Here is an 18216-nt window from a genome sequence, read left to right as displayed (position 1 = left end):
CTCTACTGAAAAGAGAGAACTGAAAGCGACAGAAAGGGGGATGAGGAATTGAATTTTTAAGTTTGTCCTCAGGGTGAAGTGCGTTTGGATGGAGTCCTGCTCCATGTGAGCAGCATAAGCAGCCGTAGCTATGTTCATTCTTCTGCCTTTGTTTACTCCCAACCCCGTAGCTTACCCACCTCTCTAAGAGAAGACAACCCAAACCAACCTGTTCTTTAGAAGCTCAGACACGTGTCTGTTGGTCCTCTTGGCAGAAGTTGAATATGAATGTATGTTTATGCTCAATACAGGTACGGACGGTCAGTGCCAGTCAATAAGGAATTAATTTTGGGATACACTGGCCTCAGGGATGTTCTAGGTACTGAATATGTGTCTCAATTGTTTTTAACACGGTAATCTACAATACGACAATAAAGACGATTAAGAGTCTACAACAACGCTAGCGTTTCTAGCTAGGAGCTGTGATGTGAGCTAAATACTCGTAGTAATAGCATGCTAATAACATGCTAATAACATGCTCACAGTAACAACGTTCACTTACTGATGGTTAGCAGGTCTCATGTTTTCATTGTTCACCATTTTATTTTAGCGTGTTGGCACTAAACACAAAGTACAGCTGAGCCTGATCACCACATCACTTAAGTCATTGAAGTTCATCCTCTGGGGACTATGAATGTCTGTACAAAATCTCATGTCAATCTATTTAGTAGATGTGGAAATATCTCAGTGTGGACAAATCACATTCATAGAGTCACGCTAGCAGAAAGAAAATACAAACGGACGTATTAAAGTGTAAAGCACAGAGCTGGGACAGCAAAAAAGAGATGATAAGGTCAGACGATGTCTTGAAAACGAACACATATCAGGGAGCTCACATGCACGTGAAGTCTTGGGAAAGTGTTTGTAATAATTTAAGGCCTCAAAAAGTATTACAATTGGATATATTTTTGTCATGGTTTTGAATTCCTTTAGGTGCTTCATTGTCCTGGTCGTGTGCGTACTGGCTCACTGTCACACGTCATGGTACAACAGAGCCATCGTTGACGTTAATAGTAACACCCGGACTTCACTATGATCTCGGTGGAACAGTTCAATTAATCATGACAAGTCAGCAAGTTTGGAGAGCTGCTATTTGATGATTTGTACAAAATACAAAACCTATATGTTAAACTTATTGTATCTACTTCACTGCGCATAGTTGTTACTTTAATTCCTGTTTTAGTACTTATTGTTGTCTGAAGTCACGTTTACTTTGAGTTGGTTTGATCCAGGCTGTGTTAACACATTTATTTACAGTCATGTCAAGCATGCCATGCTTTTATACCAATGGTCAAAAGTTCTGGTACTTCTGGGTTCTGTTCTCACACATTACGGTCAGATTGTTTCTATTTAAACCTTCTGTGGCGAAATCACATCTGACGTTTCAATGAATTGATGCCGAAGCTGCTTGATGTTGCACTGAGCCCTGTTAATGTGTGTAATGTCATGTTACTGACTTCAACACTGTGGAACCCAAAACATTTTGTGCTTCTCTTGATTATTACATTAAACTAAAGATGGTGTTGAAGTTAACAGCTGCTGCACATGTCTTGACTGGTGGGCGGTGTGATGTCAGAGTCACTGATTTAACACTCATCGTCATTAAGTACAGTTAATGTGAAAGTACATTTATATACCACATATGCATAGATATGAGATATAACAGTGTTTATTTTTCTTATGTAAGAGTACAACTACTAAGAGGAACTTGAAAAAACTAATTTCAAAGTAAAAGTTGTTTAATCTGTAAAAGAAAAGAAAAAACAAGAATCGGAAATACAATTTACACAACAAGCCTCGGTTTGTAGCTTTGAATTACTGATGCATTAACTTTAAATATTCGGTTATTACACACTTGTTCTAACCCATCAAAACATCAGTGGATAATTAAACTGCATACTATGTGTTTTGCACTTAAAGCTTAATATCAGTGTGCTAACGTTCTCTCTGCATACGTGCACTCACACAGGAATGACAGAAAGGACTTCAGGTTCTCAATCTGTGCTTTATTTCACTTGTTCTAAAACAAAATGAGTATTAACACACAAATGAACATGAGCTAGGATAAAGAGGTAGCTGCTACGTCACTGATGGTTTGTGTTGTAGTTGCGGTCCTGACAAGTGAAGCCTTAAACTCAGAACCAAACCTTAAGTTCAGGCGCTGAAGCTCAGCATCCAGGTGATAGCCTGAGCCATTACTGTTGCCAGTTCTGATCTGTTCCTTCTCAGTGCCTGATGCGTCTGATGGACTGGATCTTTGGAGTCTGGCAGTGGGAGCCCCAGCTCCTCCAGTGCTGGTAGTCTCCACTGTGTCTCTCACACTCCATGATGTACTGCTGGCCTCTGTAGCCTGGGTACTCGTAGCACACGAAGCTGAAGAAAGACAGTGGCAGGAGGAGGAGGTGGGGTAAGTAAGAAGAGCTGAATTTCATTTTTTCTGATTTGCTCTTCACATTAAGAATTTCTCAAGGTGGTATTTAGATTAAATTCAGATATTAAACAATTTTAAGGCATGCACTAAGTGGAACATTTTATAGTAACAAATAAGATGTTCAGTGCTCTCTGGTGCACAGACTACGCAATGGTAGAAATGGTGTTTCTACATTACTGCGAACATGTTTTTGACATCTGTCTGTTCCGTTTCCTGTCATTGATCAGCCAACGTGCTGATACGATCTGTGATGAGCTGACATGTTCCATTAATATTGGCCTGACAATTCATCGGTCAAGCACTTCCTCAAGTTGTGTTACCTTCAAAAACTTCAGCGCGTTATGTTACCACCCACAGACATTTCAAGACAGATCATTTTTCTGCTTCTTCTTTTCCTCTTTAAAACCCTCTGAAACTTCTTTATGATAAAGAGCTTTAATTCAACTTGAACTAGATTGTGTTGGGATGAAGCTCTGACTTACGCTCCGCATTGCACATGCATGGAGCCCACCTCGGGCAGTAACCAGCCCATGGCCTTCAGGGAGGGGTAGTCGTCACACAGCTCGGTGCTGCGGCCCATGAAGTTCTCCCTCTCAAAGATCATCATACGACTGCTCTGGTGAGACTGGGGGGGGGGTGCGACAGAGTGCATAGTGTTAGGCCTGTCAGACGTGCAGAGCAAGCAGACATTCTGCACCAAGTTGTCTCATTTTCTATTTTTGAGTTGTCCAGTCACTCGCTGTGTGGCTTCTGATCACTCTTCCTTCTGTCACTCACTGTCCTCTCTTTTCCATTTGCTCTTTCACTCCCACTTCTCTCTTACTATGTCTCATTTTAGCCCTCCCCTCCTGTGCAGGCACTCACAGCACAGTAGATGGGACGAAGGGACATGAAGCGCTCGTTGTGGTAGGACAAGGAGCCGCTGTAGGCGTCCCAGTTGGGGTACTCGCCCCTCTCCAGGATGAACTGCTGGCCCTGGAAGTCATGGTGCTCGAATCCCACCCAACTGGACACATGGGTGGACGATGAGAAATAGTCAGAAGGGTGAGGGAAAATTATAAACAGTGTTGTCAAAAAACGGTCTGAACATAAAACAGACACTTAACATTAGACGGGGTGAGAGGAGTACCCAGTTTGTCAGTTTTCTGTCCCTCTAGTGGTCACAGGACAAAGTGCATTAAGGTTGTGAATGTCCTGTGTTTTATTTTTACATTTAACATTTCCACAGTAACAAAAGTTCCCCAAATCATCTCTAAAGGTGATATCCACCATTAAAAAAGATGAAGATTGCTATTCTCACAAAAGAATAGAAAAAAGTTACCAGTTAATACTGGATGACTTCAGAATATATATCTCACTTTGTTTTAACAGAGATTTACAATTTCTGTTCTCCTTATTAACGTCACCTTTTTACTAACAACAAAAAACAGACAGTCTGTTGAGCATTGTGCACTTTTGAGATTTTTGTCTGTTGGCTAGGAAAGAGTTTTAGGAAAAGAAGAGAGGTGCGAGTCCACAGAGGCAACTCCCAGACTTTACCGGTTGCTCGTTTGGCTAATGTTTGGTTCTGAATACTGCGTCTAATCTTTGTGACAGCGATTGTATTTTCCTTTTTTTAGGCTACAATAAGTACAGTTGCACTCTCAGTGGGAATCAGTTCTCATCACTTTCTCGCTTTGAAAAACAAGCTAAATCTCCGTTCAGCAGGTGTTTGGCAAATCACTACACTGACTTTGGCAAACTATACACAGCATGACTAAGGCCTGTATAAAGCTGCTCAGAGTAAAGCTTTGGTCCAAAGTGCGTCAAAAATACTGAGGGTGGCACTTAAAGGTGTTCTTCCCCTGTGAGGAGTCACCAACAGATGGCTGCTTGATGTATACAGAGAAGACTGCACTCTTTCCAACTAAGAAGAGATATTTTGGAAATGTGTGACGACATGCAGTTGATAAAACACAACTGCATGTTTTGGGTCCTTAATACCCACAGGATTAAAAAGTTGATGTGCTGATTCTGTGGGAATAGAACCAAATGCTGTGACATTAAAGTCTTTTTTTCATAATGTACACATTAAATACTTTTATATAGATTACAAAAGTACAGTCATTGTAGTATTTCTCCCAAAGTGAAAGAAATGGTGTGAAAACTGCGCCATAGAAACAGAGAGTAACAGGTAGTATATAGTGCAGTAGTAGGAATAGTCCCAATAGATATTTCTCAGATCAGTCAACAATTTCTAAAAATGCAGTGTGCTTTTCATCAGAGGGATCTTGACATTTTGCTCTGCACACACGGAGAAATGGAAATATCCCACCATTTTATGAAAAGGTTCAAAACAGTCATGTGGCCTCTGCTGACCAATGAGAACCGTTGACCAAAGGTGAGGCTCGTTTGCCAGCTCAGAAAGTGAAACTCGCTTTCAGACTGACCCCAGTCAGCTCTTCAGTTGATAGTGATTCAAGTCTTTCTCAGCATTTCATGTGTAAAAGGCAGCTGTGGCAACAAGAAGACAACCTCCTTCCGCTCCTCGTGTGCTCGGTGCAGTGACCTTAGAGGTGATATGCTTTTAGTGGGAGCCTGGACACTACTTCCTCTCTCGTTATCTCTCTACTGTACCTCCGTCTCACAGACACACACTTGCATAAACACACACACACAGAGTCAGTCAGCTGTCCACAGAGATGTGCAGGCGTACAGGCTGTGTGACTCACGCTCCACTCTCCACTCGGATGGAGCGGATGTTGTCCAGGCCGCAGTTGTGGATGTTGCAGCACTCGGAGGTGAACTCCAGACACTTGCCCTGGAAATGCTCCCGCTCAAACACAGTCACCTGCACACAGGGCAAGACAGGGGGAGGCATGAGGGTGTGTGTGTGTGTGTGTGTGTGTGGGTGGGGGGTGTGTAGGTGTGAGTGAGAGTGTGTATATGCTCACCTTAAAGAAAGGGGCTGTATCCATGCTAGGGAAGTACATGGGTGAGGTCATGTGGGTTTTAGTAAATCTACTCATTTCTAAAGTGAAAAACAAAACAAAAAAACATTTTAATTTGTTGGATAACAACAAGATGATTCTTCTTACTGGACTGTAACAACAGTGTTTACCACCATATAAATTAAAACTATTTTATCTGGAACTTCTCATGCTGCCAACAAGTTCTTGATTACATGAGAGCAACTACATTTCTGGGTTAGTTCGGAGAAGCCAAAACAAACATTTACTCCGGTAAGTAAGTATAGGACAAGTGAGTCCATCCCGTGGGAATGTTCCTGCTTACCTGGATGCTCTCTGCTCTCCTCGCGCTACTCCCACTCGAAATCCTCTTTACGTAGACTTTTGTCTGGACCTGGCGCTTCGGTTTTATACCGGCGTCCACGCGGGAACCTCGTGCTCGCGCGTGTGCGCGTGTTGCACCTCCGCGTTTACGATGTAAACGGGGCGACTTTGTCGTGTGTGAAGTTCACCCGAATTCAGGATGACACTTCCGTTTAGGGTCTTCAGAATTAAGCTCTGTAGTGAACAACGTAACACCTGTACAGAGCTGTACAATGATCATTTGAAGTGGTTGAAGTATTAAAATGAAAATTAAAGATACAATGATGTGGTTTTTTTGCGTTTTTGCGTTACCAAAAGATTAAGGGAATAACTGAAAGTTCATCCATAGTTATTTTGATAATTAATAGAAGTCATTAAAGCCAAATAATTTGAGTTACTTTTCTCAGATTTAGCTTTCAACAACATAAATGTCAGCATATTTTGGAAGTCATATTAAAGAATAAACAATTAAGTGCCTAACAGATACATTAATTGGCAGATTGTTACCAATACACATAAGGAAATATGACAAAAAGTAGGTGAGCATTCCCGTGGGAGGCCTATTAGGCCCTATAGGTAATAGATTCATGGTTGTTGCCCTGCTTCTGAACCGGCCTCAGAACCATTAAGGCTTTTATTTTGAAGGCAGGAGGAAGGAGATTTCCGGTATTCCTATGTCTAAATATGATTAACTTGACTCAGGTGAGCGTTAACCTCCTCTGCTCCTCAGTGCTTATGTTTGTGCGTCAAAAACTGTTTGTCCGCGCGCGCGCGTGCCGGTGAGCTGGTTGCCCATCTCTCTCGCTCTCTCTTTGTAACCCTATGCGGCCTGTCGACTCAGCAGATCATATAGAGCGCAGGCACAGAGGTGAGGCTGGGGAATGCGGGTCTGTTGTTGATCTATTCGTACAGGTCAGCAGTGCCATCGTATAGGGCGACAATGGCCCGGGCTATAGGCAGAGAATGAGAAGGATTTGGAGAGCCGTCGGGGAGCCTGTTTCTGTGGTGGCTCCCAAAAGTCGAGGAAACTGGGACAGAGGAATTTAATTAATGATGATGATTATTAATGAAGGAGAACAATATGATAATAATGTTCTCTTACTTTTCAGATATGTGAACTTTGTGGGACACACTTAATAAAGGCATCCTGAAATAGTTCACCTTCCAGTTCACAGATACATGTAGTGTATGAGGATGCAACACTGACACAACTGTTGTATTACACATTGATAGTGTCATAAGTGGGTTGATGCTTTGCTGGATGAACAGATGGATGGACAGTTCAATGGACTTTCTGTTATGTAGTAGTTGGTATAAAGGCCTCAGTGGGACATGAAAGAATGAGATGCACAACTACTTTTATATTTGCCAAAAGTGGTAAACTTAACTTCATGGTTTTGCCCTTTAAAGGAGAATATTTCCCATTAAAAATGAATGAAAAAGAAAAACAGAGAAGCACTGAAAATGAAAATGACTTTGTGACTATGTTGAAATACTGTCTAGAAGCTGGGCCTGTGTCACATCCACAGAGCAATTGTTGCACTGATGTTGTTTTAATGTAAACCCCCGAGTCCATCACGTGACACAATGGGCCACAGTTGCCACAGCAACATCCCCCCTAACCTCATCTGGTCCTCTGTCCTTGACATTTCATCTAGAGAGCATATCGGGAGGCTGACACCAAGTTCTCCAAGTGTGTGTGTTCACTGTCACGCAGACACACACACACACACACAGTCACGACCAACATCACAACGGCATTTCTGAAGTCACTGCTCTACCACCACTCTGCACCAACAATCTTTTATAATGGAAGTGAAGACTTGTGTATCTAGTGTGTTATAGCACTTCTCAAATCTGCATTTTTCAGGTAGTACATGTCTTGTCACTCTTTGAAAATAACTCAAAGGACTGAGAGTTTTGCAGGATTAAGCACTATAAAAGTCGTCACTCCACAGAGGACTACCTCTTAGTTTATAAATCTAATGTGGGTGTACATCATTATCTGCTGGAGGACACTCAGTATGCTCCACTTAACTTGAATTTGGTTCTGGCTATAAATATATAAACTTTTCAGATATGTGAACTTTGTGGGACACACTTAATAAAGGCATCCTGAAATAGTTCACCTTCCAGTTCACAGATACATGTAGTGTATGAGGATGCAACACTGACACAACTGTTGTATTACACATTGATAGTGTCATAAGTGGGTTGATGCTTTGCTGGATGAACAGATGGATGGACAGTTCAATGGACTTTCTGTTATGTAGTAGTTGGTATAAAGGCCTCAGTGGGACATGAAAGAATGAGATGCACAACTACTTTTATATTTGCCAAAAGTGGTAAACTTAACTTCATGGTTTTGCCCTTTACATCAGCCAGGCTCCAGACATTGAACACATGGCTGTTTGAAGAGCATGTTTTATTAGTGCACATTCAAAAATGTCATTCTTTGCTGTAGTTCATCCTCATCAGCTCAGCTGCAGTATATTAATACTCCAAATAAGCATGTATGGTTTGATTATAAAGAGCCGGATCACAGTCTCAAATTATGAAGTTATGTTCTGGTTTACAGGTGTGGCCAGGTATGAATGTTAAAAATGTCCTATACCTTCAATTCCAAGGATATTCATGCAGGATAAAAGACCTTCACATACGCTGCTTTGCAAGCATCATAAATGTGATTTGATCTCCACCTAAACTTTATTTTATGATCAAAATCCAAGGTCTTAAAGTTCTTTAATAACAGATTTTTAAATCATAAATCAGTTACTAAGAAATGTAATAGTTTTCATTAGGTATGGACATCATGTCATTCAGGGCCGATTTCAAAAGTTGATTTTTATCGTCATATACATGAAATGTGAGCTCTGCATTTAACCCATCCTAAGCATTTAAGAAGCAGTGAGCTGTGAAGTGCCGAGGGAGCAAGTTGAGGTTCAGTGTGTCGCTCAAGGACACTTTAATATGCGGACAGTAGGACCCTGGAATCGAACCGCCAACCTTGTGGTTAAAGGACGACCGTGTCCTGTATGTGAATGTTTTATATGAATTGCATGTCTCACACGCAACAATGTGTGTTATCATATGAATTATTTTATGCCGCCATTCTGACCCAGTTTATTTGGAAAAAAGAGATAATGTATCACAATAACTTTCCTCTGAATACCAATTTCTTTTACACAAAAAATGCATTTATTCTCCTTTTGTTCTCATCTGCTCTGAGAAGTGTTTTGTCAGCTAGACTTTTCTTTTGGATGGTGGACCGGGACTGAATCCAGTCTCTTAATCCCGTCGAGAGTGAAGGACCTCCTCCGCTCTTGACTAGAGGATGGAGGACAGGGAGACGAGGAGCCACAAATAAGAGATGTGCCCACTTGTAACTTCCCCTTGCTGTCGGACACTCCCCCCCGTTCTTCATTCGTTTGACTCAGGACGTTCAGCAGTCACTGAGAGCAAAGTGTGCTCAGTTTAGCCATTCCCTCGTTCCTCCATTGACCTTTTCCTGATGTTCACTTGAGCGCTAGGATTTGAGGAAATACAAACTGCATGATTAATGAGGCCTATCACTGAATCCGAGACACGAGTACTTTTACCTCAAGATCTCATCTGCTGAAGAGCTGCATCCCTTATTTCCCTCCTGTCCTCATCAGCACATGTGAAACCTTGATGTGACGTCATCTGTGTGGACTTGTTCGGATTTACATTCGACTGGGTTGCTTTCTCCCCCATGTGCTTTTTGGATTAAGCACCTCACAGACTAACGCCCACCACAATATTAACACCCACGCAAGAAGAAAAATGCAGAGGGCTGTAATTGAATAGCCTTCTCCCACAGTGATACAGAGATGTGCACTCTCTCAACCTCTTTACACCAAGAGTTGGAACAGCGAGGTTATTGCTTCTCACAGCTTATTGCTTTTCCTGTTATTGTTTGTCCCAGCGCCTCTTGATTACAGAAGTGATGGGACTCGGAGTGAATCATTCTGTGACTGGCCCTTAACCCGGTCAGCCTGGCTGTCATTATTATGAGACTACAATTGGAGTTAGGGCTTTGTATGTAACTGCTCATTCTCTTTTTAGTTCATGGATTCATGTCATGAAAAAGTTATTATGGAGTTATTTTATCTGCCACCAAGTCCTCTGGAGCCAAATATACATAAATGTTCAGTTTGTCACATTTGCTTCCTCATATTCTTCTCTTATTTCAACCCATGTCTCTCTGCCTCTCTTTCTGCCCCTCTCTCTCTCTTTGATGATGGTGGTATTTCTATTCTGTGGGGGCTGTGAGCTCAGCGAGTTTGTTTCTGTGTCTATAATCCCCTGTCTCTGGGCGCCAGCATATAAAAGCGACGAGGGGCCTGGCGCACTCTCACACAGACCACCAGTCTCAGCCCCGAGTCTACTCCTTTACGCACACACTGCCACAGGTAAGACAGTGGACACACATCATACAGAACGAGCAAAGACAAGAAATGAGGGAGGTAGAGAGCAAGAAGAGCCTGATGTAATACCTAGTTATGAGAAAAGTCTATTGTAGTTTGAGCTCAAGATATGAAAGTCAAACTGGCTAAATGTGAATTTCTTTTTGCGCAAAGCAAACAGCTGTCACTAAATCTACAGTTTATTCTGTGTATATACTCAGAATAAACAGTAGAAATTATGCTAAACTAATGTTAACTGGTGGATCCTAAAATATAACTTTAAAATCAAGTAGGTTCCACAAGACAGCACATCAATTGTTTAATGTTTAAAGCTACAAAAGATTGTATTTAGAAAAATCTATTTATATGTTATATATTCATTTATTAAAAGGGTTCAGTTGTTTTGTTATAGGTTTTTTTTTGTAGGATTTTCTTTTGGACTTTATTTTGAGAATGTTTTTTGATGGTAGAAGTTTTGACATTTTATTCTATAACGTAAGTGTAAAGCAGTGACAAGTGACAAGATAGTGATGTGTGGAGGAAAGTCTAACCTGAATTCAGTTCTGTTGTTTATATAGAAAATGAATAGAGGTGGGGTGTCGGGGTGTCGGGGTCAGGAAAGAGGGAGGTTATTTGCTTTATTCTTTTTCTGAACGGAGGAAAATCTAAATCTTTAAATACAGTATTGTGTAATATTACTTTGAGATATTGTGGGTAGGGTGTTATATTCTGTCTCTTAGTAAAAGAGAGGGTCCAAAGAAAATATTAACATCAGTTGAGTGGGCTTTGCTTTCTATATAATTGAATAATAATGTTTAACTCCATCCCCACCCGAATCATTGTCATACAGTCCCTTCATGTGATATTTACTAATGATTGAAAGCATCTTCTGTTCACAGTTATTATGTCTGCTGGAGGAGAGAAATCCAAGTCTGCTTCCCAGACTGATGGGAAGGCCGCTCAGAACAAGATGTCTGATATGGGCATGATGGCCTACAAGGTACAGCACACACACACACACACAGTCTTTTTCACACAGTGTGAAGCAGCTGGCCTCTCACTAACAGTTTACCTTCAGGCTGATGTCTTTTATCACGACCAGCCAGTTCTTACAGCTCAGTGAGGGGGCGGTTGACAACTACTCCTGACAGAAAAGATTACCATGTGAGGCCTCTATGCGTTCAGTCACTGTGGAGAAAGCTGTCACCATTTCAGTTTACTCTACCTGCATCTTGTTTAGCACAGTCTCTCTAACCTGTTTCTGCTCTCCTCAGGTGTTGCTTTGGATTCTGAAAGCACCTCTGCGACCTCCTTATTCACTCTCACTCTCTTTATTTTGCCCCATCTATCCAGATGTGTGTGTACGACCAGGAGAACTTCCAGGGCCGCTGCATTGAGATCAACGGCGAGTGTATGAATGTGTGTGACATGGGAATGGACAGGGTGCGCTCCCTGCGCGTTGACTGCGGACCGTAAGTAGCCTGTGCACGTACAGCTTGCAAATACACACCCACCTGCAAGTAATCATGCTGTACCCAACACCCACACTCATCTGAGCACGGAGCAGGCAATTTCAAAATTGTACCTCACCATTATATGACATTTCACACTTCACATTTTAGGGACGTAGCTGAGGCTTTTATCCTGCGTGTTTTGCAGCAGTGAGAGTGCAGCAGTAGAATGAACTATCTGACGTAGTAACATGGCAAAGCAATAAACAGCAATAAAGCAATAAAAGAAGTGCAGCAATTTTGCAGCAATTTTGTATCAATGTGGACCAATAAAAGTATAATTAAGGAGATGAGTAAGGCAAGTGCAAATAAGCCAGTAGGAAGAAGACAGGAGAAGAGTGTCAACTTATTCATCATGCATGAAGTGGACATCTTCAGGGTTATTTTTAGTAGCAGTACTCTTTGTGATGAATAAAAAAATCCTTGTGTAAATTCAGTGGTTTGTACGTTTAAAAGTCAAAACAATGATTGTCCATCATACTTAGCTCGTCGCCTTCCTCCCGTCTCATCCTTGTGACCTTTCCTCCCCTCCTCAGCTTCGTGGGCTTTGAGCAGATGAATTTCTGTGGAGAGATGTTCATCCTGGAGAAGGGCGAGTATCCCCGCTGGGACTCCTGGAGCAACTGCCAGAAGAATGACTACCTGCTGTCCTTCAGGCCTGTCCGCATGGTAAACCCCCTGTCTTTTAGGAAACAAGTGGTGTGACTTTGTAAGCTTCTTTTCATTTACACTACTTTTCTACATCGTCTATCTCTTCTCACTGTTTCCTCCTCGTTTTCTTTCCACACAAAATCTTCCAGGATCCTGAGAAGCACAAGATCTGCCTGTATGAGGTTGGACAGTTCAAGGGCCGTAAAATGGAGATTATGGACGATGACGTCCCCAGCTTGTTTTCCTACGGTTTCACCGACAGAGTGGGCAGCATCATGGTCAGCTGTGGAACGTGAGTAGTGTGGCACCATCCTACAAACATTTTCTAAAACTGTTTTAAAAGAATAGTTAGCGTTTTTGGGAAATCCATTTACTCGCTTTCTTGCTCAGACTCAGGGTTAGCTCTTAGTTTAGTATAAATACTGAGAACAGTTAGCATGGCTCTGTTCGGATTAAATAAACCAAATGTAATGTGCTTATGAGTGCTTTAGAGGTGCTGGTAGGCTGACAAAGCCCAGTTAGCTGTCTCCACCAAGCAGCAACCTCTGGTGTTCAGAAATGAGGACAATGTGACACTTGAGGTTTTTAATTTCACTTTTAGGGCGTGGTCACCTGACAGTGACTGCGTCGCTACCATGGGTTGTAGTTAATAAGCATGTTATTTGCTTGTCACAATACCAAACTCGAGGCTTCCAAGCGGTAGTCAACAAACCAATGAGGGACGTCACGGTGACTACGACAACTTTTATATACAGTCTATGGTTTCCCCATATTTGCGGTCTCTATTTTAAGCTAGCTTAGCTTAAAATACTGCTAACTGTCTGCTGGCTGTAGCTTCATATTTAGCGTACAGACTTTAGAGTGGTATTGATCTTCTCATCTAACTCTCCATGGAGCTGTAACTCGGCTATCTTTTCTCTATTTGCAACTCCCAATAATCGAATCGTACATTTTTCAACAGTTTTTTGAAAACCTGCAAAACCCTGCTTTTGCATCGGCTGCATGAAAAAGTCCAGCTGCATGCACCGCCGCATGTGTCAGAGACAGTTACCACATTGTGTCGTCTCTCTCAAACTGCAGCACAATCTATTTGAGAGAGAGGGAGTTCAGAAATAGAAGTTTTTTCATCTGCAGCTCGCCGAAGGTGTCATGAACGTCAGCAGTTCAGTCTCTGTCGGTGCTCTCAGAGGTGTGACAGACAGCCGGCACTGTTTCTTAAATGCTGTAATTACTTCATTTGCTGCGCTCCCAGCCATCTCAAACATCTGTGATTTGGCATCTGACAGCATGACAAACAGATCGATGACTTTACTTGTTTGATGTTTATCCTCCCTCTGCATCTGTGCTTCTAGCATCTTTCTCTCACATTTGACTTCTCTGTTACTCATCTTTAAATTGTTTTTTTCCCTTGAATCTATTTTCTCTTAATTAAATTTTTTCCTTGTTGTTTCTGATTTCTGATTTCTCATACAACCTTGAAATCCTTCCCTACCACTTTGACAATGTAAATTCTTTCCCCCCTTCTCCTCCACTTCTTTCTCTCCTCAGCTGGGTGGGTTACCAGTTCCCCGGCTACCGTGGCAGCCAGTACCTGCTGGAGAAGGGCGAGTACAGGCATTTCAACGAGTTTGGCGCCCGCTGCCCCCAGATGCAGTCCATTAGGCGCATTCGTGACATGCAGTGGCACCCACATGGCTGCTACACCATGTCCTCCAAGTGAAATCCAGCGAGGGCAAGGAAGAGAGGGATCGGAGGAGAGACGGAGGCTGAGGGCGGCCACAGAGATGGAAGGGGAGGCTGTGGAGGGAGGGCAAAGAAGGAGAGGAGGAGGGAGAGGGTGTAATATGTTCTCCTTCATCCCAAAATTCCCTTGGCAGTTAGAATGCAGGATAAAGGGAATACAGTCGGTTATCTTTTGTTTTTGCAACATTGTAATCTAGTGAGCAATTAAAAGTTACTTAAAGTGAAGGAGGAGATAATTACACGGACCGTTGAGACTGGATCTGATAATAAACGGTCTCTCCACTTTTGCTCTCCCTCTCTGTCTGTGAGCTCCCTTCTCCCCACTTTCCTCCTTCTCCTCCCCTCCCTCCCTCTCTCCCCCTCACGCGATTCTCTTCCACATCCCACCAACGTCAGCCCTCACTCAGCCTATTAGAGCCTCACTGAGGTGGGCACCAGTGTGGATTTGTGTGTGTTTGTGTTGTGGGGGATCGGAGACCAACAAAAGCCGCAACAAGTAAAGTGGTGGCAAATATTTTGTGCTCAGATCCTGCAGCCACATCAACCCTAAACCCCAATAAAGCATCTCACATCCTGCTCCACTTGAAACAAAGTCTTATTTAACAGATACGTTTGTGATATGCATGTCCCAAAAGCATAGATATGCTAATTTAATCAGGAGTTGGAGGACTTACATTCATGCATCAGGTGAACAGAAACATGACTCCAAGTGAATGCTAATGTTGCTCTGTATCTGCTGGATGTGGAAATAGTAAATAGGCACCTTTGTTATGTCAATTTAAAAGGAGATTATATGTCGAAGTTGTGTTTATGGCTTGTGTCTGCTGCCCCCAAGTGGTAAAACAATGTGTTAAAGCGTAACTTCCCTGATTTAACACATCAAGGTCTGTTCACAGGTGTTGGGGAGTATTGCTCTGTTCAAAACGTCTGCTAAATTGCAGCGTTGGTTGGGTCTGAGGACCACAAGTTTGAAAATGAAAAAAAATCCCCCAAATGTGTGTGGGGTTAGAAAGAAGTTATTTTACCGGACCTCTGTAGCCCGCTCCTCATCTGTGATTGAGGCATAGCGGCTCCAGACAACATTGGGCACTACCAGCACAACAAACATGAATCTCTGACCGAACTATCGGTGGTCAAGTTGCATTTGGATTAATTTAATAAGCTTTCTCCCTTGAGCAGATGAAGGTGAAAACAACCTTCTAATGTCAAGCTCTGCACATACATCATTCTGCACAGTGAAGCTCAAACATTAGAGTGAAGGAACAATAAGAAAATACATTTTTGAGTGGAGGGGGGTAGTTTAAAAGATCTGTAAGAAAAAACAAATCCTCATTTGGCTGAAATGTTAATAACACTAATCACACAGCAGTTTTTGTGTTTAGTAATCCATCCGTGCTCAACTGAGCAGCCTGTCTTGTCCATGGTAACTCTTATCACCTGGAATGACACATTACATTGGAAATTGCATCATTATAGAAAATGTAAAAGAACCAGCCAGAGCAATGCCAAAGAAACAAACTGCACCACTTCAAATAACTTGAAGAATGGACCAGCTCACTGAATTTGGTATTGTTGGAGCACATCTTGAGGTAATTTGAGATTTCGATCCTGAGTCCACACACAGTGTGATCACTCAACACAACGCTTAGTGCAGAGACACATATTTGATTTCTACTGATGGAACAATTTGGACCAACATTGTTAATGTGTGAAAGAAGAAAGCACTCCATCTCTGTGCTATATAGCACTCTACCTACAACAGCACATTATGCTTTGGAGCGTTCTATGATTTCATGCATTATTTATCTTTCCAAAGGGAATGTTAATGCAGGTTATGGTCTGCAAATGTCAGCAGCAAAATGGACTTGACCACATTTTAGCATTCACAATTTATTTTGATGAAATAAAAAAATCTTCCCCGAAGGTTGATCAAATAGACAAAAATACCAAACCCCATTATTCATAATGTCATCTACGCCTTTATTCTGTGTCATGTGGTCGACCCGCGGTGTGACGTCTGTGATGACTAGCCTTCTATAGAACAGGGCTTTTAAATCGCTGAGAGTGCTTCAAGTCGTCTCAATATAATGAGGCAAGATTCAGTAAACTGCATTAGAGTATCACTTCATCATTGTTGGCTCAGAAATGATGCGTACAGTTCATTAATGTAGTTCACAATGTCCTTTCATTCGGTTTTCTCTCCCTCGCCAACCAGCCAACCAATTCATCAACTTTCTATTTAAATACAACAAAACATGGAACACTCCAATATAAACTTCAGTACACTGTATCCCAATATCCAGCTCTAATGCTGGCAGCACTTTGATTTAGTTTATTACAATAGCCTAAGATAACAAAAGCAGAATGGCCAACAGAGTCTGATGTCTTTCTAGTCCATCAATGATACAAAACACAGGAGGATTTCACTATACACCTGCACAAGCTGATGCAACCCATCACCAATCCCTTGCAAAATATTACCTTTTTGAAGCCATCAGTCTTGGTTGATTCCATGTTAGACGGATGTTGCCAAAGGCGCTTATGTCCCAAACTGGGCAGCAGTAGCCAATTGTCAGTTACTCCAATAGAGTATCAAGGTTGGAATCAAACCTCCTGCTGATTTCTTTTCGCACAGACAGTGCTGGAGTTGGGGCAGTTGGAACACTTTGAAGGCTTGGATAAACATGAAACGTTTCTTGTTAAATTATTAATATAAAATGTGAGCTGTATTGAAAAAATAATAATTGAAAAGTCAAAGTTGTGAGTGTGTTATGAGCATTGCAGAAAAACCCCTCTGTTGCTTGAGCCTCTAATGGCGGCTTGAAGCTTGAGTTTAGAAAACTGCTGCAAATAATTTATAGCTTTTGCTTTTTAAATCATTAACTCTGATTCTGGCTCAATGTTGGAAGAATTGTTCAGATCTGATTCATTCTGGCTTGCTTCTTCTCGCAATAGCAGTTGAGTATTGTGGGTACAATAGAATTTAAGAAATTGGCCATAACAAATAGAAAATTATATAAAACACATTTTTATATATTATATAAAAATATATACATATAGTGTCATTAAATTAATCCCTGCTTCCATGAGGATTCAAATGTAGCTCCACCCCCTCTGTTGTTGTACTGGGGTAGTTAATTGGCTGGCAGGCTTGGGTTATTCGACTAGGAGAGCTCTCAGTCACTACATGAATGAATATTGCACAATTATAAGAGACCTCCCAGATGCAGTGAATGAGGCTGTAGCATGAAGTCATCACCACACTAACATGTAGGAGGAGAGAGCAACAGAAATAGCTAAACCAATAGGAGGAGGAGGAAACATGATAATTTTGACACTTTGAAATGACTTATGGCTTCATTGCATTTTTTCATTGCAGTTTCCTGTTCCTGTTATATGATTTTTTTGTGCTCTTGATTTCCATTATATTTGCACAGGAAATATCTCTTCATGACGTCATATGTGAAAAATGTGGACCCAAATCCAGCTACTTTAGCAATAGTTGCTTTTGTAACCGGTGCAAAGAGCTAGAGGTTTATTTTAACACGGTGATGCACCATTTTAGCACTTTGCTTATCATTTGTTCACCCCTCCTTACTGAAACACGTCTGTATCTGCCTCTGACGAGTGAAAAACATTCTAGCAGAACAGATTTCCATAAAGTCCCACTACAGAAATAAACTCTAATTTTCAGCTTGGCCCTGTTCCTGCTCCTAAACTAGAGCGGGAAAGGCACACTTCACCTGTCACCCTGGCACGCAGTTTAGATCCGTCTATAAATACAATGATAAGACACCTACAGGATGCTGTGAGCCTTCCAGATAAAAATGGATTGGAGGAGTATTGACGTCAGACTGACACACACGCGCACACATGCACATAGTTAACACACACACACACACACTTATGGGCGTTCATATGTGAGTAGACCCGAGCACAAGCAGGCGCGCGCGCGTGTGTGTGTGTGCGTGTGCGCGCGCGCGCGCGCCTGCTTGTGCTCGGGTCTACTCACATATGAACGCCCATAAGTGTGTGTGTGTGTGTGTTAACTATGCACACACACACACACACACACACACACACACACACACACACACACACAC

The 18216-nt window shown here is 41.9% G+C and overlaps 2 protein-coding genes across 2 annotated transcripts; one reads left to right on the top strand and one right to left on the bottom strand.

Annotated features, from left to right (window-relative positions):
• Positions 1-2096: 2096 nt before the first annotated feature.
• On the bottom strand, positions 2097-5831 carry LOC116392717 (beta-crystallin A1-like). The gene is made up of 6 exons (XM_031864426.1): positions 5744-5831; positions 5404-5480; positions 5182-5300; positions 3335-3476; positions 2953-3095; positions 2097-2412 (listed from the first exon to the last, which is right to left on the bottom strand). The coding sequence occupies exons 2-6, from the start codon at positions 5476-5478 to the stop codon at positions 2265-2267; spliced, it is 627 nt and encodes a 208-aa protein (XP_031720286.1). The 5' UTR covers positions 5479-5480; positions 5744-5831; the 3' UTR covers positions 2097-2264.
• Positions 5832-10142: 4311 nt separating this feature from the next.
• crybb1l2 (crystallin, beta B1, like 2) lies at positions 10143-14663 on the top strand. The gene is made up of 6 exons (XM_031864739.1): positions 10143-10214; positions 11108-11208; positions 11562-11680; positions 12256-12388; positions 12520-12662; positions 13919-14663. The coding sequence occupies exons 2-6, from the start codon at positions 11113-11115 to the stop codon at positions 14088-14090; spliced, it is 663 nt and encodes a 220-aa protein (XP_031720599.1). The 5' UTR covers positions 10143-10214; positions 11108-11112; the 3' UTR covers positions 14091-14663.
• The last annotated feature ends 3553 nt before the right edge of the window (positions 14664-18216 follow it).

Source organism: Anarrhichthys ocellatus, unplaced genomic scaffold (genome assembly GCF_004355925.1).
Source record: "Anarrhichthys ocellatus isolate YVR2014 unplaced genomic scaffold, GSC_Weel_1.0 scaffold31, whole genome shotgun sequence".
Lineage (NCBI taxonomy): Eukaryota > Metazoa > Chordata > Actinopteri > Perciformes > Anarhichadidae > Anarrhichthys > Anarrhichthys ocellatus.
The sequence above is the reverse complement of the archived record's forward strand: the minus strand, read 5'-3'. Positions and strand labels throughout refer to the sequence as shown.